The sequence below is a fragment of the Pristiophorus japonicus genome, chromosome 6 (genome assembly GCF_044704955.1).
Source record: "Pristiophorus japonicus isolate sPriJap1 chromosome 6, sPriJap1.hap1, whole genome shotgun sequence".
Classification (NCBI taxonomy): domain Eukaryota; kingdom Metazoa; phylum Chordata; class Chondrichthyes; family Pristiophoridae; genus Pristiophorus; species Pristiophorus japonicus.
The window spans coordinates 220,041,342-220,067,579 of record NC_091982.1 but is presented as its reverse complement, the minus strand read 5'-3'; the positions used below and the strand labels follow the sequence as shown (position 1 = coordinate 220,067,579).

The window sequence follows — 26,238 nt, the reverse complement described above, 5'->3', positions numbered from 1 at the left end:
GGCCTGGATCGGCGTGTCTTTGCTGGTGTAGCAGTTGTATTCTCTGTGACTGCATATTCGCGGATAGGTGTGGTGGTGCGATGTTTGCAAGCACAGGTAACCAAGGTGTTGGTGTCGATAAGTGTACTGGTGATTTTGTCTTGATGTGCATAGTCTAGATGCCAACAGTGATGTCATGTGATGTGATCTGACCCATATTGTTCAGCAAGATCTCAATGTACTGTGTGAATGATGTCATGGAAGGGATAGTAGAAGGCCTGAAAAGTTTCTGGGTGCCACAGACTACAAATAGTAATGAAGGCTTATTTTTTTGGGGGGAAATGTGGGGTGCAGAATATTCGGTACTTTCTTTTCTGTACTGCTGCTCCTCTCCCAAGACTGATGCTCATTTAGCCTCGTGATAGTACGGATTCCTGGATCTGAGAGCAGAATATTTTGATTATCTGGGATCGGGGTTTTGAACATTAGACTAAGCAAAAAAAAAAAGTTCTGATTGCAGTGACGAGATTGCGTAATAGTTGTCGTTGGAATCTAGGTCTCCACGAATTTGATGCACTGACGGACCCCGAGGTAAAAGAATTCCGCAGCAAGATGCGTAAGATCAACGAGGAGAATATGTTGAAACTGCAGGGTCTTTCCTGGATGGACTGGTTGCAACACAATTACCCTCCTGAACTTGAATCTACTGGCATTAATAATACTGAAGACAAGCTACACAAAGACAATTTCCTTGTAGCCATTCGGTTTGACTCTTGTCAGGTATGTTGCATTAAACTGCACAAAGTTATGAGTGAAGATATTAAATGTCCATAGACACACAGCTCTGCTTACAAGACAGTGATGTACAATGCACAGCTGAAAAAAAGTTTGTTTTCATTTTCAGTGAGGTCCTGAATGCCGAGCTTTGCCACTGTTCATCGCTGAACATGGAATGAGCTATAAGTTTTCCTTGTGGCAACATCGTTAAAATGGTGCAATTCACTTAGCAGTACATTCTGGAAGGGAGCAATCTTTCTTTGGGCTCTGTGTTGAGTGTACTGTCACATTTTTTACATAACACGTTTTTCACCAAATAGTACCTCTAATCTTGATTCCAGAGTATATTTATACGCACATGCACAGATGTCTCCTGTTATCCCCAGTGCCCTGGCCAATATTTATCCCTCAATCAACATAACAAAAAACAGATTATCTGGTCATTATCACATTGCTGTTTGTGGGAGTTTGCTGTGTGCAAGTTGGCTGCCGCATTTTCCACATTACAACCAGTACTTCAAAAGTACTTCATTGGCTGTAAAGCACTTTGAGACGTCCGGTGGTCATGAAAGACGCTATATAAATGCAAGTCTTTCTTACCAGTGCTCTGGAATTTGCTCCGCAATGTAAACAGGGCAAATAGTACAGCACCAGGAGCCAAGGTGAACCAGAAACACCTCTATATGAAAAGGTTTTTGTATAATGCAAATGCGTCACAAGACTTTTGGGGGAAGAAATTCAAATAGCGCTGAATGCTGCCATGATCCGCATGATCGCAACGCGTGTCCAAAGGCATCGGCCTAAGCTCGATTGAAATTTGTCAAAGGCAGTTTTTGTTTATATCATTTGATTTAAGCTGTTTATGGGAATTGAATTGTAATTGTTAAACTTTCTTCCTTATGATCAATTTGGGTTCATAAAGCTTTAGTAATGCTGAATAGAATACTGACACTGGAAGACTTTAACTTGCTCCCTGCCCTAGATACGGCCATTGCCCTGATATCTCTGTGTGATAGTTTGCTTGTATCTAGTACTTTGGATACCATTAGCACCATGGTAAAGCATTCCTACTCCTTCGGCAAGACACTTTTTAGAGATTTTTTTAAAATAATTTTTTTCATTCCTACCATTTAGTTTGTTCCTAAGTATTTTTCATTGACGCCAGAGACCAGTCGTAAGTTCAGTAAGTTGTTGTTTTTGGCAGGGAATGAGTCAAAATCAATATGTCTGCTGGAGAACTGGCAAGTGCTCTCACTTGCTGAAAAACATTATTTCATGGAATATAAATCTTCTATTCTTCTAGACTTGAGAACGCGTAGGGCAAAAAAACGAACACTATTGTACTCTAATGAAGGAAAATCAGGTTTCTATTTACACAAAGAAAAAACAATTTCACACAAACGAAGTGCTTTGTTGGTTATTTCCCTCTCTTTTTGCCCCATTCCCATTATTTTTGCCTCAGATACTTGCTCCTTGCCTCATCTCCTTTTCTCTGACCTTGTATTGCTCTCTCCCGAACTATTTTACCTTCACTTTTTTAAATAATGCCAAAACTGACATTGCTTGAACTTGTGTTTTTTTCCTATATTTCGAAACCGATGGATTCCAATTTAATTTTCTGCTCACTGACTTTTCGACTCTTTCACTGACAAGTTTACTCAGGCAAAATGGCAATCCTTGTTTCTGCTGAAGTCTTGCACATTTTTCCGTCAGAATTTAAAGCCCACCATCTTCAGTGGGAGGGAGAGGGGTAATCCAAAAGATTTGATTTAATTCGATGTGAAAAAGTAATTTATTTGTGCCCATCTTCCGTGGTAAACTCGTTTTAGTAAGGTGGTGCTGCTTTAAATGAATGTAACTGGTGTTCATGGTGTCATTAACTGGGTTACTATTTGAGAAAAGCTTCCATTCCTAGAATTAGTTACAATGATACTGTAAAGTGCGGCTGCGATTACAAATCACTTCCTTCAGTGTGTACTGATCATCACTGTACACCTGCAGGTTTGAATAACAAGGCAAATTCCTGGCTCCAACAGAGTGACCTACTTTTGCTCAGTTTCTTTTTCTGTAAACAAGATATATTTCAGCATGAAAGTAGAGCAAACCTTTTCCACCAGTGTTCCTTCAACACTTTTTCTCCTCCTTGACTTGACTGGGTTATGGCCGCATGGGTACAGCTCAGCTTCCAGTTCCTTGGTCAAGTGATTGATTGTTATTCATGTGATCATGGTGATCATTGCAGCTGAGAGCAACGCTTTCCTCATACGCAGTTCACACGTTAGCAACCCCTGAAAGGTCGCTGGACAGTAATCAGGAACAGGAACCCCGACTCCATCCGAATGCCTAGGTCAATTCCTAGGCTGCTACCGCTAATCCAACTGAGATCAAAACCATTTTGAAAATGAGTCTTTATGCGGGGAGTGGGTGGGGGCGTGAAGGATTAACGCAAGTAAAATGCCAATATAAAAGGAATCCCAGTATAGTGGGATCAAAGTAAATGGTATGAGGTAGGCAGAAAGAGAGCTTCCTACCTTGTAATCATTCTACAATGATGGTCACAGCCCTTCTGTATTTCAAGCACTTACTATATTCGGGTATAAACCATGACTTGGGCTAATAAATGCTACATGTCTTAAGTTTTCAAGATCCACCTTTTAATACAGAGAAAATTTGAAATGACATTCTTTCCTTCCAGGACATCTTCAATTTCCAGATATCTCCCGACTTGAATCCTCTTAACTTAAATGAGCTTGCCATTCGGAAACAGTTGACCAACCATGGAAAGGAGAATGAGGAGTTCAATCCCAGAGATTTTGTGCTGCGCGTGAGTGGAAAGCAGGAGTACCTGTTTGGCGAGCAGCCGTTGATTCAATTCCGGGTATGTTGGCAGAATTTGCAGGAAGTTCAGCGGGGAATCTTGTCAAATAGAAAGTGTTTTATTTGTGTCCCTCTTCTGTACTTAACATGTAAATGTAACTTTGTGGAGGTGGACAAAGGAACAAGAAGAGGAAGTAGAGAATAAAATCTTTAGTTAAAACCTTCAATGTTTGAACTAAAATGGAGCTAATGTTTGTGTAATAGGCATATCAATTTGCAGAGCAAACTTGATGGCTGTATGGCCTACTCCTGCTCCTATTTCTTATGTTCTCATGGAAAATGTGTATATGTTGCATTAACCTTGAAGAAACTTTGCCAAATTTTATTTGTGTAAAGGGGACTGCAGTCTTTGTACTTTCAGGTCCTGAGACTTTTTAAATATCTTGTCATTACCTCTGGTTGCTCAATTTGCACATAATTTATGCAAACAACACTTTGCCAGCCAGTTTCAATAATTTACCTCCTTCATTAGAAAAATAACACTTTTTTTTCATTGCAGCTTTCTCTTAAGCCATTTCCAAATGAATGTCACTTGTGCTGGCAGATTGTAAACAAATGTGATAAAAATCCAGCTTTCATTTCTGCTTAGCAGAAAAGAATAAAGTTATTGAAAAGAATAAAGTCAGTGGCTCCAGAAAGTGCTTGGCATTTACTGAAAGAATGAAGTAATCTCGTTGAACATGTGTCTCTCTTTCAGTGTGATGGAAATAATTATCTAGATAGTGGTTAGCATTTATTTTGATTCCATTAATAACATTGACCACTATCTCTATTGGTCATTTTCTTTGTGATTTTGTTGATCAACCAATTACATTAAAAACTCATGGCTGACTGGTACCCTGACCACACCTGCCAGCCATTTATTAAAGTTATGCTCTATAGCCTGTTCTATGCTTTTAAAGATAGTCTCAACATCAGTGTTTTTGCTCAAAAACCAGACAATGGCTCCATTAGTTTGGTAGGTTTGACCAGTGACTAACTGAGCCATATCGACCAGAAAGATTCCAGCTGAGTTGGTAAATATCATCATCATCATAGGCAGTCCCTCGGAGTTGGTCAATATCAGAATCAGGGGCTCTACAATTGGCTTCAGTGCCCCTGGGTAATGAAGAGGAAAATCTGATCAGTATGCCACTTCTGACTGCTATGCATAATTGAATAGAAGGTTGAATAGTCTGCAGGCATTCCTTATCGGTGCTCGCATACGAATAATGGCCACTTGGGCAAGTTATAAGAAGGCAACTGGTGGTCGTGGAACCATATCCCAATGAAGAGATAACACCTTCAAAATTGGCCGAGGGAATTCATAATTCTAAAGAAGTATATTAAAAAAAAATCTTTATATTGCATTTTTGTTTAATAGTGGGAATTAATTCTGCAAATCTTGTGTCACCAATATGAGAATGTTGAATTAACATGCATTAAACGCATAATTCCACGCATAGTTGCTAACTATCTGAAATATAACTACCGTACGCGATTGACATGAGTCAATCCTCTCGGTGCTCAACAAAGATATTTGAAAGTAAAATACAAAAGATTTCTAGCAGATGCTAGCAATCTGAAACAAAAGTAGCAAATTTTGGAAACACACAGCAGGTCAATCAGCATTGCATCTGTGGGGAGAATAGGCAAGTTCATGTTGTGGGTGCACACTTTAAACATGAACATATCTCTCCTCACCACAGATTCTGACTGACCTTCTGTATGTTTCCAGCACTTGCTGCTTTTTGTTAAAGATACTTGAAAACTTCCGCCAGAAATAGAACGACATCTCCCTCTTCTAGGATGCGAGTTATTTGACAGTTATGAATGTTTGATGTTTTAAAGCAAGGTATTGATGTGAGAGTCTGGAGTCGCTGAATTATGTTCTGATGAAGCTGTTTTAGACTTCTGATATATTTATGTTGATCTGATGCTGTAATCTAGTTCAGGACTTGGCACAGAACTGTATCATTACAAGTGTAAGGTCTACTCCTGAGCTGGGTCTGATGTTAGACAATGCCAATTCAGAACAAGCAGTTATGGGTACAGTAGGACCATGTCACATTGAATCCAGTTTAGTTTACTTTAGTAAGGTAGTATACTACTGTATCATAGAACACTACAGGGCAGAAAAAGGCCATTTGGCCCAAGATTGTATTAATGTTTTTCTCTCAGGATTCACCTGGTCTAAATCCACTCGCTCTCCTTCGCCTTTTCCAAGCAGCCATCTAATTCCCTTTTAAAAGAGTTTATGGATTCTGTCTGAACAATAGTGGAGAATTCCACATGCGAACCTTGTGTGTAAAGAGATGTATTCTACCATCTCATTTTAATTCTTTGTGATAAATTTGTATCCCTCATTACCATCTCATCAACTAGTGAACACAATCTATCATTATTTATCTATTTATAACTTCATAATCTTGCATACTTTTGTCGGTCACCTTCTTTAACCTTCTCAGCTCCAGTGGGAAAAAAAAAACCCTAGTTTCTCAAGTCTGTCTTTCTATCTCTAACCCCTTGTCCCTGATTAAAATCTGAGTCAATTTGCACAGCATCTTTTCTATCCTTTTCCAATGGGTTGCACTAACCTTACACAATCTGCCAATTGCAGCATGATTAAGGACTTGTACTAGTTCAACATACCTCCTTGTTTTCTGCACCCAATCTGTTGTGGGCCTTACCCGAGCACCGGGGAGGCAATACACCATTTGGTACTTTTATGGTTGCAGTCACATAACCTACTGTGTATTCCCCTCAATGTTGAAACTTCTACCATTGCATTTCTACACTCATCTGTTTCTTCGTCCACAGCAGCTACTTTTTCCACAGTGCCATGACATTGCTCATGGCTATCCTCTCCCACCTTTTGATCAAGCACTCAGTATTGAAACTATATTTGCCCAGAGAATACCCTCAGTCGACCCCTTCACTTCCTTCCTACCTCCCTTCCCACCTCAATGGATGGTCACCTCTTCCAAATCCTTACCCTCCATCTCTCGGTCTGTAAGGTGGATTTTGTGTTCCAGAAAGCCTTTGCACCTGCCGTATGTAATGGAATTTCTCCTGTTGCTCCTCAAGCTGAGTGACTTTGAGCTTGAGTGAATGCATATGCCGGCGATAATTCCTGCAGATGTGTTTGTCCTGGACGCTCAAACTTTGCAGGAACTCTCACATCCAGCAAGATTCGTACAAAACGAGTGGCCGCTTTCCTGGCATTGGAACGCTTTATCTAACTTGTACTATATAAAATATAGAACCATTTAAACATGTCGTACAGTCTCAACTAGTTATACCTAATATCCCTGGGCAAATATAGTTGCAACTATTTACAATTTATATTAATGACTTGGATGAAGGGACTGAGTGTAATGTAGCCAAGTTTGCTGATGATACAAAGATGGGTGGGAAAGCAAATTGTGAGGAGGACACAAACAATCTGCAAAGGGATATAGACAGGCTAAGTGAGTGGGCAAAAATTTGGCGGATGGAGCATAATGTGGGAAAATGTGAGGTTATCCACTTTGGCAGAAAAAATGGAAAAGCAAATTATAATTTAAATGGAGAAAAATTGCAAAGTGCTTCAGTACAGAGGGACCTGGGAGTCCTTGTGCATGAAACACAAAAAGTTAGTATGCAGGTACAGCAAGTAATCAAGAAGGCAAATGGAATGTTGCCCTTTATTGCAAGGGGGATAGAGTATAAAAGCAGAGAAGTCCTGCTACAACTGTACAGGGTACACCTGGAGTACTGCATGCAGTTTTGGTCTCCATATTTAAGGAGGGATATACATGCATTGAAGGCAGTTCAGAGAAGATTCACTAGGTTGATTCCGGAGATGAGGGGGTTGACTTATGAAGATAGGTTGCGTAGGTTGGGACTATACTCATTGGAGTTCAGAAGAATGAGAGATGATCTTATTGAAACATAAAAGATAATGAGGGGGCTCGACAAGGTGGATGCAGAGAGGATGTTTCCACTCATAGGGGAAACTAAAACTAGGGGGCATAGTTTCAGATTAAAGGGCCGCCCATTTAAAACTGAGATGAGGAGGAATTTCTTCTCAGAGGGTTGTAAATCTGTGGAATTCTCTGCCCCAGAGAGCTGTGGCGGTTGGGTCATTGAATATATTTAAAGCGGAGATAGACAGACTTTTGAGTGATAAGGAAATAAAGGGATATGGGGAGCGGGCAGGGAAGTACAACTGAGTCCATGATCAGATCAGCCATGATATTAAATGGCGGAGCAGGCTCGAGGGGTCAAATGGCCTAATCCTGCTCCTATTTCTTGTGTTCTAATATTGTGGGATCCCCAAACTAGAGCAAACAACCTACACAATCTCTTTCCTCTCGCTGGTTTTGTGCATAACTCACACACTCAACGCACTTTTACACCGAACACTATACTACACACAAGCCTAATTATGGAGGGGGGAGTGCAAGCTTTAGCTTTAGCTTTAGAGCAAATGAATGTCGGATTTCTACCGCACTCTTGATACTATCACATTCCTGCAGCTGACACTTTCTGGCGGTCAGTCAGTGGCCCGATCCCAACTGTACATAGTTGACTACAATCCGATTTGTTAAAATGCTTCCCGCTTTTCATACACCAGTTGACTGTAATCTCAACCTCAGTGGGATCCCCTGATTTTGACTAATTTTATAAGATCACATGTTCCAGTAATTACGGTTCAATAACTTCATTTCTGAGGGTATTTCTATCTTGCCAGGAGAGCCTCAGCATCTGTGGACTGACTGCTGTCTACATATTGTGAATAGTGCAGTTATTCCAGTCTAGCCCCTCTGGAAGCAAGGGGCCCATATCCCACTACTAGTAAAATAGAAAGAGTGTGGCTCTGCAGTTTTACTTTTAAATGAACACCCATCAGGAGCTCACAAGACCCTCTGGTTTGCAGGTGTCCAGGGTTCCTTGGCTTTAATTTAGTGTGCCAACAACTGCAGGAATACTACATGTTTGAAGTCAACAGCACTCACCTAACTTAATAAGTGCCATATGTTCCACAGATCCTATCATTTTCCAGGTTTTGGAGTATTCCAATTGCTTTGACCTACTCATTTCATTGTTAATCCATAAATGTTATAGTGCATGAACTTCGCAGTAAATAACCGCCCTAAATTTCAATTTGCGAATTGCACATTTTATATACACTCCTGAATCATACGACCATAAGAACATAAGAAATAGGAGCAGGAGTAGGCCATTTGGCCCCTCGAGCCTGATCCGCCATTCAATAAGATCATGGCTGATCAGATCTTGGCCTCAACTCCATTTCCCCGCCCGCTCCCCATAACCCTTGACATCCTTATGTTCAAAGTTCTGTCGCTCTCCAACTTAAGGCAACTTATTTTTTTATCACTGCAGAGTCTGCACATCCTGCATTTTGAGTCCGTACTTCTGAATGTGGGAAGGAAGATGCTGTTGTGTGTTATAAGTCTCCCTGTAGATAAGAACAAGGCATTCCGTTTACTCCTGATTTCTATACTTTTCAGTATATAAGGAACTGCGTGGTGAAAGGAATCAATCCTCAGCTGACTCTAGTGGACTGCAGCACCATTAAGGAGATGTGTGATCACGAAATGTCGGCCATCGGTATTGCCTTGCATCGGAAAATATCCACTGCTCCACTTCCTTTGCCACCCAAAAGACGGACCATTTCTGTAAGTAATTGAGGAAGCAGCAGGAACAGCTTGCTATTCTATGTACCATTTAAAGTGATGTGATCCCAATTTGTTCTGTCAGTCAAACATACAGTGGTAAGCTTTTAAGTCTTATCTATCCCAGGCCTGTGCTGTGTCAGAATAGTGGCAGTGACTCTACGATTTGCCTCTGTGCTCCTGGGTTTGGAGTGGGGGCTGAGGAAAAAATCAGGTCGGGATTTTACTCAAGGTCACTATCCGGTGACCTCAGTTAGAAGCCCCACTTGATGAAATCAGATGAAGATAGGACAGGTGGGCTGCCCATGGAAGTGTAACTCAACAAAGAACTAATGGAAGTTAGAGAACAGACGGAAAAAATAAGTGTGGTGTAATTAGTGTGCTAAAATATAGCTAGCTTTTTGTTGAACTCCTCTTGACAAATTTAATCATAAAACTGTCTGTTTCAATGTGTTGGGTTCAGTACCAATAATATACAGTGGCCTGGAGACCTGGTAAAAGCATCGCTACTTGACGGCTTGCATCCTACGGTCTTGAGAGAAGTAGCGGCAGGGATAGTGGATGCATTGGTTGTAATTTACCAAAATTTCCTGGATTCTGGGGAGGTCCCAGCAGATTGGAAAACTGCAAATGTAATGCCCCTATTTAAAAAAAAAGGAGGCAGACAAAAAGCAGGAAACTATGGACCAGTTAGCCTAACATCTGTGGTTGGGAAATTGTTGGAGTCTATTATTAAAGAAGCAGTAGTAAGACATTTGGAAAAGCAAAATTCGGTAAGGCAGAGTCAGCATGGATTTATGAAGGGGAAGTCATGTTTGACAAATTTTCTGGAATTCTCGTGTATTTGGACTTCCAAAAAGCATTTGACAAGGTGCCACATAATAACTGCACAAGATAAAAGTTCACGGGGTTGGGGGTAATATATTAGCATGGATAGAGGATTGGCAAAACATAAAAACAGATAGTAAAAGCTTTTACAGATATATAAAATGGAAAAGAGTGACTAAAGTAAATGTTGGTCCCTCAGAAGATGAGAAGGGGGATTTAATAATGGGAAATGTGGAAATGGCTGAGACCTTAAACAATTATTTTGCTTCGGTCTTCACAGTGGAAGACACAAAAACCATGCCAAAAATTGCTGGTCAAGGGAATGTGGGAAGGGAGGACCTTGAGACAATCACTATCACTAGGGGGGCAGTGCTGGACAGGCTAATGGGACTCAAGATAGACAAGTCCCCTGGTCCTGATGAAATGCATCCCAGGGTATTAAAAGAGATGGCGGAAGTTATAGCAGATGCATTCGTTATAATCGACCAAAAGTCTCAGGACTCTGGGGAGGTACCAGCGGATTGGAAAGCAGCTAATGTAACGCCTCTGTTTAAAAAAGGGGGCAGACAAAAGGCAGGTAACTATAGGCCGGTTAGTTTAACATCTGTAGTGGGGAAAATGCTTGAAACTATCATTTAAGGAAGAAATAGCGGGGCATCTAGATAGGAATAGTGCAATCACGCAGACGCAGCATGGATTCATGAAGGGGAAATCATGTTTAACTGATTTATTAGAATTCTTTGAGGATATAACGAGCATGGTGGATAGAGGTGTACTGATGGATGTGGTGTATTTAGATTTCCAAAAGGCATTCGATAAGGTGCCACACAAAAAGTTACTGCAGAAGATAGAGGTACGCGGAGTCAGAGGAAATGTATTAGCATGGATAGAGAATTGGCTGGCGAACAGAAAGCAGAGAGTCGGGATAAATGGGTCCTTTTCGGGTTGGAAATCGGTGGTTAGTGGTGTGCCACAGGGATCGGTGCTGGGACCACAACTGTTTACAATATACATAGATGACCTGGAAGAGGGGACAGAGTGTAGTGTAACAAAATTTGCAGATGACACAAAGATTAGTGGGAAAGCAGGTTGTGTAGAGGACACAGAGAGATTTGGATAGGTTAAGCGAATGGGCTAAGGTTTGGCAGATGGAATACAATGTCGGAAAGTGTGAGGTCATCCACCTCGGGGGGAAAAAAACAGTAAAAGGGAATATTATTTGAATGGGGAGAAATTACAACATGCTGAGAAGCAGAGGAACCTGGGGGTCCTTGTGCATGAATCCCAAAAAGTTAGTTTGCAGGTGCAGCAGGTAATCAGGAAGGCGAATGGAATGTTGGCCTTCATTGCGAGAGGGATGGAGTACAAAAGCAGGGAGGTCCTGCTGCAACTGTACAGGGTATTGGTGAGGCCGCACCTGGAGTACTGCGTGCAGTTTTGGTCACCTTACTTAAGGAAGGATATACTGGCTTTGGAGGGGGTACAGAGACGATTCACTAGGCTGATTCCGGAGATGAGGGGGTTACCTTATGATGATAGATTGAGTAGACTGGGTCTTTACTCGTTGGAGCTCAGAAGGATGAGGGGTGATCTTATAGAAACATTTAAAATCATAAAAGGGATAGACAAGATAGAGGCAGAGAGGTTGTTTCCACTGTTAGGGGAGACTAGAACTAGGGGGCACAGCCTCAAAATACGGGGGAGCCAATTTAAAACTGAGTTGAGAAGGAATTTCTTCTCCCAGAGGGTTGTGAATCTGTGGAATTCTCTGCCCAGGGAAGCAGTTGAGGCTAGCTCATTGAATGTATTCAAGTCACAGATAGATAGATTTTTAACCAATAAGGGAATTAAGGGTTACGGGGAGAGGGCGGGTAAGTGGAGCTGAGTCCACGGCCAGATCAGCCAAGATCTTATTGAATGGTGGAGCAGGCTCGAGGGGCTAGATGGCCTACTCCTGTTCCTAATTCTTATGTTCTTCTGTATGTTCTAACTAACAGAAAACAGTGAGTCGGGATAAATGGTTCATTCTCTGGTTGGCAATCAGTAACCAGTGGGGTGAGCAGGGATCAGTGCTGGGACCCCAACTATTTACAATCTATATTAACGACTTGAAAGAAGGGACCGAGTGTAACGTGGCCAAGTTTGCTGATGATACAAAGATGGGAGGAAAAGCAATGTGTGAGGAGGACACAAAAAATCTGCAAAAGGACATAGACAGGCTAAGTGAGTGGGCAAAAATTTGGCAGATGGAGTATAATTTTGGAAAGTGTGAGGGCATGCACTTTGGCAGAAAAATTCAAAGAGCATGTTATTTTTTAAATGGAGAAAGATTGCAAAGTGCTGCAGTGCAGCAGGACCTGGGGGTACTTGTGCATGAAAAACAAAAGGTTAGTATGCAGGTACAGCAAGTGATCAGGAAGGCCAATGGTACCTTGGCCTTTATTGCAAAGGGGATGGAGTGTAAAAGCAGGGAAGTCTTGCTACAGCTATACAGGGTATTGGTGAAGCCACACCTGGAATACTGCGTGCAGTTTTGGTTTCCATATTTACGAAAGGATATACTTGCTTTGGAGGCAGTTCAGATACGGTTCACTAGGTTGATTCCAGGGATGGGGGAGTTGACTTATGAGGAAAGGTTGAGTAGGTTGTGCCTCTACTCATTGGAATTCAGAAGAATGAGAGGTGATCTTATCGAAATGTATAAGATTATGAGAGGGCTTGACAAGGTGGATGCAGAGAGGATGTTTCCACTGATGGAGGAGACTAGAACTAGAGGGCATGATCTTAGAATAAGGGGCCGCCCATTTAAAACTGAGATGAGAAATTTCTTCTGAGGGTTGTAGATCTGTGGAATTTGCTGTCTCAGAGAGCTGTGGAAGCTGGGACATTGAATAAATTTAAGACAGAAATAGACAGTTTCTTAAATGATTAGGGGATAAGGGGTTATGGGGAGCGGGCGGAGAAGTGGAACTGAGTCCATGATCAGATCAGCCATGATATTGAACGGCAGAGCGGCTCGAGGGGCCGTATGGCCTACTCCTGTTCCTATTTCTTATTTTCTTGTACCTTACAATTAGTGTCAGTGTCATCTGTGGCTAAGTTAGCAGCAGTTTCGCCTCTGAGTCCAAAGACTTGAGCACAAAATATAGGTTGACAGTGCAGTACTGAGGGAGTGCTGTATTATCGGGGGGGTATCATCTTTCGGATGAAACTTTAAATCGAGGCCCCATCTGCTCTCTCAGGTAAATGTAAAAGATTCCATGACACTATATCAAAGAAGACCATGGGCATTCTCCTCGGTGCTTTGGTCAATATTTATCCCTCAGCCAACACCTAAAAACATGATCTGGTCATTATCACATTGCTGTTTGTGGGACCTTCAAAAATACACCATTGGCTGTAAAGCACTTTGGGACGACTTGAGGTCATAGAAAATGCTATATAAATACAAGTCTTTCCTTTTTAATTATAACTTTCCTGCCTGTTGTAAAATGGCAGTGCTTTTTTGCCAAGAGTTGTGGTTGTTAAATGAAAAATGTTTTTTTATCTAAAATGTTCGTTCACTGAGAACCTATGGTTTCCACTGACAGTCAATCAAAGCACCATTATTGTATTCGACATTTTACATAATTAAACACAGGTTTATAGGTGGAAGGAAATGTCTGAAAATAGATTTACTGTGTTCTGTGATAAATGCAGTAAGTTAGGCAATTGTCCCATTGTGTACCAAATTAAACACGGAGTGCTCAACTCTGACCTTGGTGAAAATGTGTCAGTTTCTATAGTTCATTGTATAGAATTTTTTTTTTAATTACCTGTTGAGGGCGAACCATATCTTGTCCTCGATGTGTAGCAGCAAAACTTGATGTGGATTTCACCAATCACCCTCCTTCTGCATTCTTGCCCTAAATACCAACTGAATTTAGATAAAAATGAACCTTTGCAGTAATTCCCTGACACATCATGTGTTATTTATGACTTCCTTGTTAACAGCAGAGTCACTACAACCACTTTGCCAGCTGTGCTTTTTGTGTGGCTCCAAGAAGTAGCTTTATAGATTATTTGCCATATGTAAATAATAGCCCAATGCTGAAATAGGTGTAAAATAATTAGCAGAAATTATGTGGCTTAGAAATGTACCATACCTATGGTGCATGATGGTTTACGGTATTTTAAATACATTCTTAGCATCTTTGTCTTAAGTGGAACCACTGGAAACCATGATATGCAGTTCATCACTTGCATTCTTAAATTAAAAATGCTGACAACAGAAAGATACAACATAATGGAGGCTTTTTTTGCCCCATTTAAAAGTTACCCTTTGAATGCAAAGAATTCCCTTATTTATTTTTTGTTTATGTCTTTTCCAGCAAATGGCAGGTAGTATTTGGGATATAAATATTCCTTTCAAGATTGTTCTTGCCGGAGGGAACAAAGTAAATGCAGATGAAGCACTGCGGGTAAGTAGCATCAATATTCTTAAATTTGAATGATAAAACTATGTGTTCTAAATCAAAATTGATACAAGGGTATATTGGTATGTGCAGAGTACAGTGCTCTAGCACTGTCGCATGAATTTCATACTGAGCTTAGTGACAGTAGATCCCTTGAAGCTTGGGGAGATATATAAAGCTCTGCTTTCTAGAGAGTTATATTGCAATATTAAAGCTTTGGAGAGAGCATCCATTTACTCCTAACATTATAAACTGATTTTTCACTATTTTAAGGTAACCAGAAGGTCTGATGGACAGAAGCTACATTATATCTAGTGTTAACTCCAAGCACTGACGGTACCTCCTGCTGGAGGCAATTCGATATCTCATGCTTTATTGCATTCAGTAGCCAGATTGCTGACATGACTCTTGAGTTCTGCTGCCATTTAGAGTCACTTTGAGTAGCTGGAGCCACTTGACATTGACACAAAAGTTTTAAGTTATTTGAGATTATGTTTGGTTAATTGGTCTTCTGTGTTTATTATAATGAATTTTATACTATGGGGGTAATTTTGCGAGGCTCCGTTCCAACCACAGAGCATCACGAGCAGCCAACGTGGTAGCAAGGATTGGGCTACAATACTGTGGCCCCGATATTCTAATCTACTAGCAAGTGTCTGGGCCAGGAGTACAGCCGCACCATTTAAAAAAAATACTATATAACATTCCAGCTTATGCTCTTTTTATATTCTGCAATATTCTAAATGATCAGTGAGTCGTCGTTCCTTCATTGTTTCCTCGGAAGTAGTGCTTCAAACAATTGTGTGTACCCTCATCTAATAATCATGGGCTCAATTTTCCCCATTGCCATTTTTTGGCGTATTTGAAGAGTTACGCCCGTTTTTTTGGGGCCCGACTACGCCAGAAAAATAAGTTGAAAATTTCCCCGTTTTAACTTGCGAATGTGGCCCGGCTCTGTGGGTGGAGCCTAAGATGTGTGCCAAAAAGATCGGGTTGCCAGGGTAACGAGGGACACACGGGGGGCTGAGGCTGGAAAGTGAAACATACAAGACATTTTGGCCAGCTCACAGCAACCTGCACAAGCACATTGCAGCTTACCAACATGAAAATATTAAAGAGTCTTTGTGCCAAAAGTCTATCCTGTAAATTGAATTGGAAAGGCCTCCCCACCCGAGCCACCCACCCCCGGCAAGGTTGAACAGACCAGAACAAAATCCCCAGATTAAAGTTAAAGTGAATTCGAGATTAAAGACAAAAAGGAAATTGTTATGTAATGGAGTTGTACTACAGAACCCATAAGTAAAAGAGGTTATAATTACCCTCTCTCTCTCCTTCTCTGCCCCTGCGGTCCCGGCCGTGGAACTGGGTCTTCAGTGCTGATTCTCTTACCTGCGCTGATTTTGTTAAGTGCCCAGAAGATTTTTCAGAGCGGACATATATGCCATCTTAAGAAAAATCGTAGTTGGCTAAACTTGCATAAATAGCCTGAATTGGCGCGAGTGGCAGGTTGCGCCCCTAATGAGGTTAAAAAAAAATTGTAGCCTTAAAAAAAACTAACCTTAGTGAATTACGCTGGCGCAGATACTCTGGGGAAACTTTGAGATTTTAATTTACTCAAAAAAAAAAAGGTGCACGCCAAAAAAACTACAGATAATTGGGGAAAATTGAGCCCAGTATCTCTGCTCACTCAGACCAGTTGTATTACTCAGTGCTAATGCAAAATATTTTTTTTTTGCCATGCCCCAGATCCTGTAGTGCAAATTACTGCAAAGTCACTCAGCACATTTAGACAAGGCATATGAGCACAGCTTAAGGTGATAGTCATATCAGAAATATAACTGCTGCTTGGTAGGAAGTTCTCAGTGGGGCACCTTTGAATGCTTTTCAATGCTTCTGGGAAGCAATATGATAGTTAAACCTCTGTTTGTATTCAAATTTCAGTAGCATTCAGATTCTAGTGAGCAGACACTTCTTCCTCTTGAGGAAGAGACGCAGTAGCCTGTAGTACAACTTGGGCTAGTTGATCTGCATTTTCTTTCTCTCTTTCTGTCTCTGTCTCTCTCATTCATTCTCTTTCTCTTTCTCTCAACCTTTAGTTCTCTCTTTTTTCTGTTTCTCTCTCAGGCCCTCTGGCTATCCTTTACTGTTGTCCTCTCTCAGAATGTCAGCACATCTGCTCCCTTCCGACCTCTTCACCAGTCCCCACCAGGGTGCTGAAAAGGCAGCTGGGCCGTAATTCCCCGGCACCAGCCCAAGTGCAGAAATCTGCAGCCGAGCCTTCTGTGGCTCGAACTTCCAAAGGTCGCCAGTCATGAGCATCTTCAGGGTCCCAACAGGAGCTGCAACAGCTTTGCTGATACCACTAGGAGGAGCTGAGTTAGTAAAGCTGCTTTTAAGAATGCAGTATGGGTTGACACTTGGGTGGGAAATTAATTCAGGGCAATTATTATATTTGGCATTACGTTCATATTTGGCACATTGGTCTATAATGTATTTTTATAGAAGCTTCTGAGTCTGCATTGCCAGTAGGTCATTCTTAACAAAGCTAGCTGGATTCATTACAATGTTCTTCAATGCAGGATTAAGGGACTGAAGAATGATGTAATAAGAACTGTTAATACAGAGGGGTTTAAGTGTAACTTTTCAGGGGAGGGGACTGAGTATGTAGCCCCGAGTGTTGTGCTATTAACACATCTCTGGCTGCAAGTGGCCCTCCTTCTGCTTCTTCCTCACTTTCATCCAAGTGTTCCTCATCAGATGATAACTATCGCTGTTGCTCCGCTTCCCCCAAATGTAATCCACTCTGGATTGCCAGGCTGTGCAAAATGCAACAAACTACAATGATGCAGAAGACTTTCTTTTGGAGATTTTTTAGAGAGCCCCTAGACCTATCCTGTGCATCTAAACTTTTGTATCTAGAACACTATAGTGTTTAATACAGGGTGACTAAGGTACAAAAAAAATTCAGAGACAAGCAATCTCTAAGCACAAATAGCCATTGGAAATCCACAAAGCACAATAACACACCAAATCCGTATAATTTGAGTGTATCTTTAAATACTGCTTCCAGTGGCCTTTTGAAATGGCCTTCTGAAACCAGCGGGTTTGGCGCTGGGTGGGACTTTTGCTATTTTGTGTTAATATTACATCGGGGTCCTAATGACATAATATGGCCTCAATTTGAATGTGTTCACGATAGCGACTGCCTAAAAAAGGTAGACCTTTAATATTGTTGCGGGGGGAAGCTAGCAACAAAAAGGCATTAAGTTTTCCCAGGCTATTTTAACTGTGTGCCAGCCCTGTTACCATGGGAGGGGGTTTAAAATCCTCCCTCAAGTCTCAACTGAGTGTTGCACTGTGAGTTCTTCTAGATTAGAGAGCAGGTTTGCCGGTCTTAATCTGGCCTACTGTTGTATGGAGAAAGAAGTGTAGTCAAGAAGGACTGCCGTTTGGAACACTATCAATGTTCTTTCTATTAGCTTGGAAAGAAACGACAAGTGTCAGTGCAATGGAGGTGTTTGTGGGTTGGATCATTCCTACTTTAGTGTGGAGGAAAGCACATCAGAATGGGTAAAATTCCTCCTGTCAGTCACCTTTGGCAAAAATGTCAGTGTGAATACAGAATAGGATTCCTTGTTCTGTGATCATATTGATATACACACAAGGAATTTCAGCCCCCAGTCTGTCAAAACCTACAAATTAATTGAATATGAAATCAGACTGGCAAAGTGTCAAAAGTCCTCTATTTAGTTACTTGTTGCAACAGAATACTTGATGCAAGTTTGTGTCACCTACAAATGTGTTTAATTCAGAATAAATCTAGCCCAATGTTTCCTTTTTAATTGCTGATTCCAACTCTGGAACTCCTGTTCAAAGGGAAAAAGAGAATGAGAACCTGGAAATGTTCTGCCAACCATGGCAAGTATGTGGCTACTCTTCAGTGAAGTTGGTCTGCTGTATAATCTTGCCAAGTGAGGTCCATGCTATTGCAGTGCTCTGCCTGTGGATACAATCCAGGTTGGCCATACTTGTAAAAGGAGTTTTATGTGAAATCCCTTCATGAAATTGCATTGTTTCCATTCTGAAGCAGCCCCTTGCATTTTACCACAGTCCAGTGCTTATTTATGTTCTTTTTGTTTCCGTAGGTTCAAGTCAGGGCTGGGATTTTCCATGGAACTGAGCTCCTCTGTAAACCTGTTATAAGCAACGAGATTTCTGGAAAAAATGATCTTATCTGGAACGAGGCGCTGGAGTTTGAAATTAACATCTGTGACCTGCCAAGAATGTCCCGACTCTGTTTTGCAGTGTATGGCGTGGTGGATAAAGTGAAGAAACAGAAATCGACAAAAAATGTGGCCAAATACCAGACCATTCGGAAAGCAGGAAAAGTAGGTCGTTTCTCAACTTTTTCACCTCATTTACATCTTTGTAGCCTCACTGAAGCTGCATTTGCATGGCAACTGTAGCATCCATGTAAGTGTTTTTGCTTTGTAAAGGCCACTGTAGTTAAATTGGAAGTGTAGCCTGAAACCAAGACCTGCAACTAAACCTCTCCACCTTGCCTTCTCCTTTGAGATGCTCCTTAAAACCTACCTCTTTAACCAAACTTTTGGTCACCTGTTCTAATAGCTCTTTATGTGGCTTGGTATCAAATTTCGTTTGATAACGCTCCTATGACGTCACTTGGGACATTTTACTACGATAAAAGCGCTCTATAAATGCAAGTTGTTGACATCAGAATAAAGTGGTGTGAGGACTCTGTGAAGAGGGAGTCTTGACCTACTTCACTTTGGAATCAGCTTAGTCCTTCATATCTTACATACTCCACAAGGGAGGCATTGGTACAACGCTGAAACCACTTTGTACCGATGCTACACTTGAGTGAATGCGCTCTTGATGATGCGAATTAGTTTGGAATCCATTGCTTGTAATAGTGTAAATTACGACTGTGGAAGGCCGAACTAAAGCCGTACTTTGTGACAAACAACTCTTAAGCTCTTCAATCATGTGTTGTATGGCCCCAGAAAGTAGTATGGGCCTGTGAATTTAAGTCATGGTTGGCTCACTCCTCCAATTTACACAATTTTCTTGCTAACAAGGACATCGAGCTGGCCAGCACCCCATCTAGTGGATAAACAATGTCATATCAACAGTTGATTGCAAGATTCCTCCCCAGCTGAATGGCTACTTTTGTGCTCAGTTAATTCCCTGTATTTTTATTCCCATATCCATGTTCCGTGGGGTCTCCTTTTTTTGCCTCTGGTTTTCTTGTTTGATTCCCTCCTCTGCCCAACATGTCATTGCCTCAGACCCGGCAAGGTGAGAGGACGGAATGAGCAAGAGGCACAAAGTGAGGAACATCGGGATTGATGTTGGGAAGTTCTTCAGAGTCTGATCAATGCATAGAATAGACTTTTGGGTCATGGCCAACCCTTCCCTGTCTCTGTAACCTCCAGGTACGACAAGCCAAGTTTCTGCAACCTATCCTCATCATTTAACCCTTGAAGCCCTGGTATCATTCTGGTGAATCTGCACTGGACCCTGTTCAAGGCCAATACATCCTTCTGAGGTGTGGTGCCCAAAACTGAATGCGTCACTCCAGAAAGAGTCTGACCAAGCTTCTATAAACTGAAGAATAACTTCCTCTCCATTATTGCGCCCCCCCCCCCCAGCAAATTGCTGCTGTGTCCACCTATATAACAGTCATTATACATTAAAATAGTTAATCAGGTGTGAAGCAATTTAGCATGTTCTGAGGTTATAAAAGGCAAGATATAAATACAAACCCTTCTTTCCATTAGCACTATCCCATTGCATGGGTGAACACTATGGTATTTGACTTCAGGGGACAGCTGAAGAGTGGAGATCTCTCACTGCACTGCTGGTCATCTTTTCCTGGTAAGTCTGCTCCGATGTGAATTTCGTTCCACCTAATTGTAAAAAGATAACCGTTAAATCTTCAGAATCTAATTTCCATAATGAGAGTGATTTACGAGTAAGTTATCCTGGGTTTCAGATGAACTGGAAGAAATGCTGAACCCAATGGGCACAACACAGACCAATCCGTACACTGAGAATGCGACAGCTTTACATATTCGGTTCCAGGAATATAGTAAGTCGCCGATCTTCTATCCTGCTTTTGACAAGGTAGGTTTTTTTGTTACATAAGAACATAAGAAATAGAAACAGGAGTAGGCCATACAGCCCCTTGAGCCTGCTCCGCCATTCAATAAGATCATGGCTGATCTGATCATGGACTCAGCACCCACTTCCCCGCCCACTCCCCATAACCCCTTATCCCCATATCGTTTAAGAAACTGTCTATATTTTTGTCTTAAATTTATTCCATGTCCCATCTTCCACAGCTCTCTGAGGCAGCGAATTCCACAGATTCACAACCCTCAAGAGAAGAAATTTCTCCTCATCTCTGTTTTAAATGGGTCGCCCCTTATTCTAAGATCATGCCCTCTATTTCTAGTCTCCCCCATCAGTGGAAACATCCTCTCTGCATCCACCTTGTCAAGCCCCTCATAATCATATATGTTTCGATAAGATCACCTCTCATTCTTCTGAATTCCAATGAGTAGAGGCCCAACCTACTCAACCCTTCCTCATAAGTCAACCCCCTCATCCCCAGAATCAACCTAGTGAACCTTCTCTGAACTACCTCCAAAGCAAGTATATCCTTTCGTAAATATAGAAACCAAAAATGCATGCAGTATTCCAGGTGTGACCTCACCAATACCTTATATAGCTGTAGCAAGACTTCCCTGCTTTTTTACTCCATCCCCTTTGTAATAAAGGCCAAGATACCATTGGCCTTCCTGATCACTTGCTGTACCTACATACTATCCTTAGTGTTTCATGCACAAGTACCCCCTGGTCCCGATGTACTGCGGCACTTTGCAATTTTTCTCCATTTAAATAATAACTTGCTCTTTGATTTTTTTCCTGCCAAAGTGCATGCCCTCACACTTTCCAACATTGTACTCCATCTGCCAAATTTTTGCCCACTCACTTAGCCTGTCTATGTCCTTTTGCAGATTTTTTGTGTCCTCCTCACACATTGCTTTTCCTCCCATCTTTGTATCATCAGCAAACTTGGCTACGTTACACTCAGTCCCTTCTTCCAAGTCGTTAATATAGATTGTAAATAATTGGGGTCCCAGTACTGATCCCTGCGGCATCCCACTAGTTACTGGTTGCCAATCAGAGAATGAACCATTTATCCCGACTCTCTGTTTTCTGTTAGTTAGCCAATCGTCTATCCATGCTAATATATTACCCCCAACCCCGTGAACATTTATCTTGTGCAGTAACCTTTTATGTGGCACCTTGTCAAATGCCCTCTGGAAGTTCAAATACACCACATCCACTGGTTCCCCTTTATCCACCTTGTTCGTTACACCCTCAAAGAACTCCAGCAAATTTGTCAAACATGACTTCCCCTTCATAAATCCATGCTGACTCTGCCTGACCAAATTTTGCTTTTTCAAATGTCCTGCTACTGCTTCTTTAATAATGGACTCCAACATTTTCCCAACCACAGATGTTAGGCTAACTGGTCTATAGTTTCCTGCTTTTTGTCTGCCTCCTTTTTTAAATGGGGGCGTTACATTTGCAGTTTTCCAATCTGCTGGGACCTTCCCAGAATCCAGGAAATTTTGGTAAATTACAACCAATGCATCCACAATCCCTGCTGCTACTTCTCTTAAGACCGAAGGATGCAAGCCATCAGGTCCAGGGGATTTATCTGCCTTTAGTCCCATTATCTTACTGAGTACCACCTCCTTAGTGATTGTGATTGTGTTAAGTTCCTACCCCCTCTATAGCCCCTAGACTATCCACTGTCTGAATATTGTTAGTGTCCTCCACCGTAAAGACTGATACAAAATATTTGTTCAGAGTTTCTGCCATCTCCATGTTCCTCATTATTAATTCCCCGGTCTCGTCTTCTAAGGGACCAACATTTACTTTAGCCACTCTTTTTTCCTTTTTATATACCTATAGAAACTGTTGTTATCTGTTTTTTATATTTTGTGCTAGTTTACTTTCATAATCTATCTTCGCTTTCTTAATCATTTTTTTAGTCGTTCTTTTCTGGCTTTTAAAAGCTTCCCAGTCTTCTGTCCTCCCACTAGTTTTGGCCACTCTGTATGCTCTTGTTTTTAATTGGATACTGTCCTTTATTTCTTTAGTTAGCCATGGATGGCTGTCTTTTCTTTTACTCCCTTTCCTCCTCACTGGAATATATTTTTCTTGAGAGTTGTGAAATATCTCCTTAAATCACTTAAACCCAATATTGATATTTTATTGTCCATTGCACTTTTATCTTGAATACATATATTTTGAACATATATTGGAAGTTGGTATTGCTTGTGCTTGCAATTTGTTTCTCTCCCTCTCCTCCTCCTTCCTCCTAAATGTTTGGTGAAGCTTTGTGCTGATCCAGGGCTGTATTGGGAATGGAATATATGCCTTTTTTTGTGTTTACTCTCTCGACTGAGCACTCTGAGGTGAGATGCTGCACAACCAGATGCAAAGTAAAGCTCTCTACTGTGTGCCATCACCTCAGCCTCATCAAACACCTTCACTCCATTAGTCTGACACTTCCATTTCTCAATCCAGCCATCCTTGCAGGCTCTATTATCTCCTTCCCTCCGTGTGGTCAGATTTCCACCCCCAGAGATAACAGAGCCATGTCCTATCTTGCTGCGTTACCAAGTCACCGCCCAGCTGCACGGACCTAGTGCACACACAATTGCAGTGTGGGCTGGCCCGGGCTGTCCCTGGACCCTCGCCTTTTCTGAGCCTCAAAATCATGCCTCTCCTGGGCCCAGGTCACTTCCATCTGCAAACTCTTGCCGCTCCTTCGCCCCTCCTGTCGTCTTGGTTAACCCTTGCCACTGGACCAAGACCTCGCTCTGTCAAGCCCCTGTGGTGGCTGGTGTGCAACGGCCACCATACGTTAAAACAATCCACGCGCAGGCATCTTCCACCCTTCAAGCTGTAGTTCGGGATCTGGAACCTTTGAACTCATCCCTTTTTGGCGTGGAAGCAAGTCATCCTCGCTTCGAGGGACTGCCTATGATGATGACCTAGTCACCGCCCTTTACTGGTCACTAACTAACTAATGGATGTACAAGAATAGCCCAGGAATAATATTTCTCTTCTCTCTGAGATCGATGTCAGACCTCTCCTCAGCACCTCTCCTGCTGGTCCTGGGGAGATGAAGAATTTCAGCTATAAACGCCAAACATTACAGCACCATTATAAACTGAAATAATGACCAGAAATAGTTGTGTAACTTTTTTGCTCCGTGTTAAATAATGCTGCATGTTGTGAGCTGCAATTTATATTATATTAAAAAAAAATGTTAACCTTTAATCTTTTTAGGGTCTATTATATATTGCAATTAAACCTGGGAATCTAAGTGTATTGTCTGAAATAAAAACCAAGTGCTGGAAATATACATCAGACCCCTCAGCATCTCATCAAATTAAAGATTACAGCACTGAAGGTCATTTGGCCATTCACTCCTATGCTGGTGACAACTCTTCAACTCGAGCTACTTTAACATGATCCCATTTTCCCAGCCTTTCCCTGCATCCTTTTATGTTCTGCCTTTTAAATTACCTTTCCAATTTCATTTTAAAGATTGCAATCTCTGTCTCAGTAAAAACGAAGCATTTCTTGCCCTCGTGACTCTCTGGGAGTAATTTTCACCTTCAACACGTGGTTGATAATCTGGGGGAACAGATTGTCCCCCGCCCCCCGGTTGTCGAACCACCGATTTTCACTCCGTTGATTCCAAAGTGATGCGTGTGCCAGATTACCACCCAGACGATGAAGGTGAAAATTACCCCCTCTGTGTGGAAAGAAGGACCTCTTTTCCTCCTTTGTTCTGTTGATAATACAGTCTCTACTCCTTTTGTTATCTGGAGAGCAAGAAAACAGGTTAACATTTTGTACAGAAACACTTTGTCAGAATTGAAAAGGGAAGGTATATTATCTGATCTTTTCTGTATTATTGTGTCTGGCTTCTAAACTAACTCGGGCACATAAAGCAATGTTGACCATAAACAGCTAAATAATTGGAGGACAAAAAGCTAGTCCTTAAATGGAGTCTTGCCTTTATATAGTGCCTTTCATGACCACCGGGTGTCTCCAAGCACTTTATAGCCAATGAAGTACTGATTAAAGTACTTGATCCTAATACACTGGAAACTAGGGTTGAGGAGTTCACCTGAGGGTAAATGACATTTACAATGTGTGTGCCATTTCAATAAGTCAAGAAGCACATCTGTGGTCAGTGAAGGAAAATCTGGGTAGAGGGCAAACAAGTGAGTTAATGCAAGAAGCTTTATTGTCCTGAGTGTTTGGACAGACTTTTCAAAGAAGCTCCAACTGTGTTTGGATTGCTGTATAGCTGAAGTAAAAATGTCTGTAGTTTTGACATTTTCAATATTTCCTTTTTTTTACTTTCTCTCCTTCCCTCGACAAAAAAAAAGATTTTGGAGAAGGCAGCAGAGATTGCACGAAGCAACGACACACTGAGTACAGCAGTAAGTACAGCACGTGAATGAGAGTGAGAATAGCAGTGCATGCTGTGGTGCCACCTAGTGTTCATCAGCCCAATTACTCTGTGGCAAACTATTGTAATGTTATCAAGACCCTATTACGTAAAAACATAAGAACTAGGAGCAGGCGTAGGCCACCTTGCCCCTCGAACCTGCTCCGCCATTTAATAAGATCATGGCTGATCTGATCATGGACTCAGCTCCAGTTCCCTCCACGCTCTCTCATATCTAAACTTAGTCGCTGTTCAAAGAGTCAAAATTGATAGTTACATATTGTGAATGCACCATTACAGTCTGTCACTGATGATTCAGCGTTTTATTGCACTAAAAGAAATTGAATTGTCCAGCAATTTGAATTCAAGAATGTAATAAACACAGCAAAGAGGAATTTGAGGTGTTTCAAGAAAAATGATTTTCAATTAAGTAAACTTTTCATTGTGAGTAGACTGCAATGTGAATATGCCATTTATTATCCGCTGCCACTTTTAAAGTTTCATTATATAACTCCATCCTGAAGCTAGTGACACCAGCTCTGTTACACTGAATCTCTGACGTCTGATTCAGTCCAGTCCTAGCTCTTCAACCAGGGGTCACTGGATAGCAATCGGGAGTCGTAACCTTGGCTAATACGCAAATCTGTGTGTGTTTTTCTTGCTGCCGTGCCCTTTCTAGTGACTCATGTCAGACAGAATAGGCTGAGGAACTTGTTGCGTGCCAGGTCCCCTCTGTCAGGAAGGGTGTGGGGCACAGAAAGGGAGATTTTCTTTAATAAGCTTCACATTCCATAACAAAGAATTGGCTGGTGTGAATTAATGTGATAAAGCTGTAATGTGAAGTGGGATTTGAACACGAGAATAAGAATTTTAAATTGGAGACACTGGGAAACCAGGGGCCAATGTAGGTCGGTGTTTTGATGAGCTTCAGTTTATAGAGGGTGAAAGATAGGAGGCCGGCAAGGAGAGCATTGGAATAGTCATGTCTGGAGGTGACAAAAGTATGTGTGAGGGTTTTGGGGTGGAGATGGTCTTTGCGATGGAAAGGATACGAGTCCAAAACTTGGCTTGAGGTCACACAGGATGCTGA

The 26,238-nt window shown here is 41.6% G+C and overlaps 1 protein-coding gene across 1 annotated transcript in view; it reads left to right on the top strand.

Moving 5' to 3' along the window:
* pik3cb (phosphatidylinositol-4,5-bisphosphate 3-kinase, catalytic subunit beta) overlaps positions 1-26,238 on the top strand; it is a 203,438-nt gene that overhangs the window by 102,400 nt on the left and 74,800 nt on the right. Inside the window, exons 4-11 of the mRNA XM_070883608.1 lie at positions 536-759; positions 3,452-3,634; positions 9,129-9,296; positions 14,492-14,581; positions 18,721-18,963; positions 20,377-20,473; positions 20,592-20,722; positions 25,087-25,140. Coding sequence (XP_070739709.1) covers positions 536-759; positions 3,452-3,634; positions 9,129-9,296; positions 14,492-14,581; positions 18,721-18,963; positions 20,377-20,473; positions 20,592-20,722; positions 25,087-25,140 — 1,190 coding nt within the window. The remainder of the gene's footprint in view (positions 1-535; positions 760-3,451; positions 3,635-9,128; positions 9,297-14,491; positions 14,582-18,720; positions 18,964-20,376; positions 20,474-20,591; positions 20,723-25,086; positions 25,141-26,238) is intronic.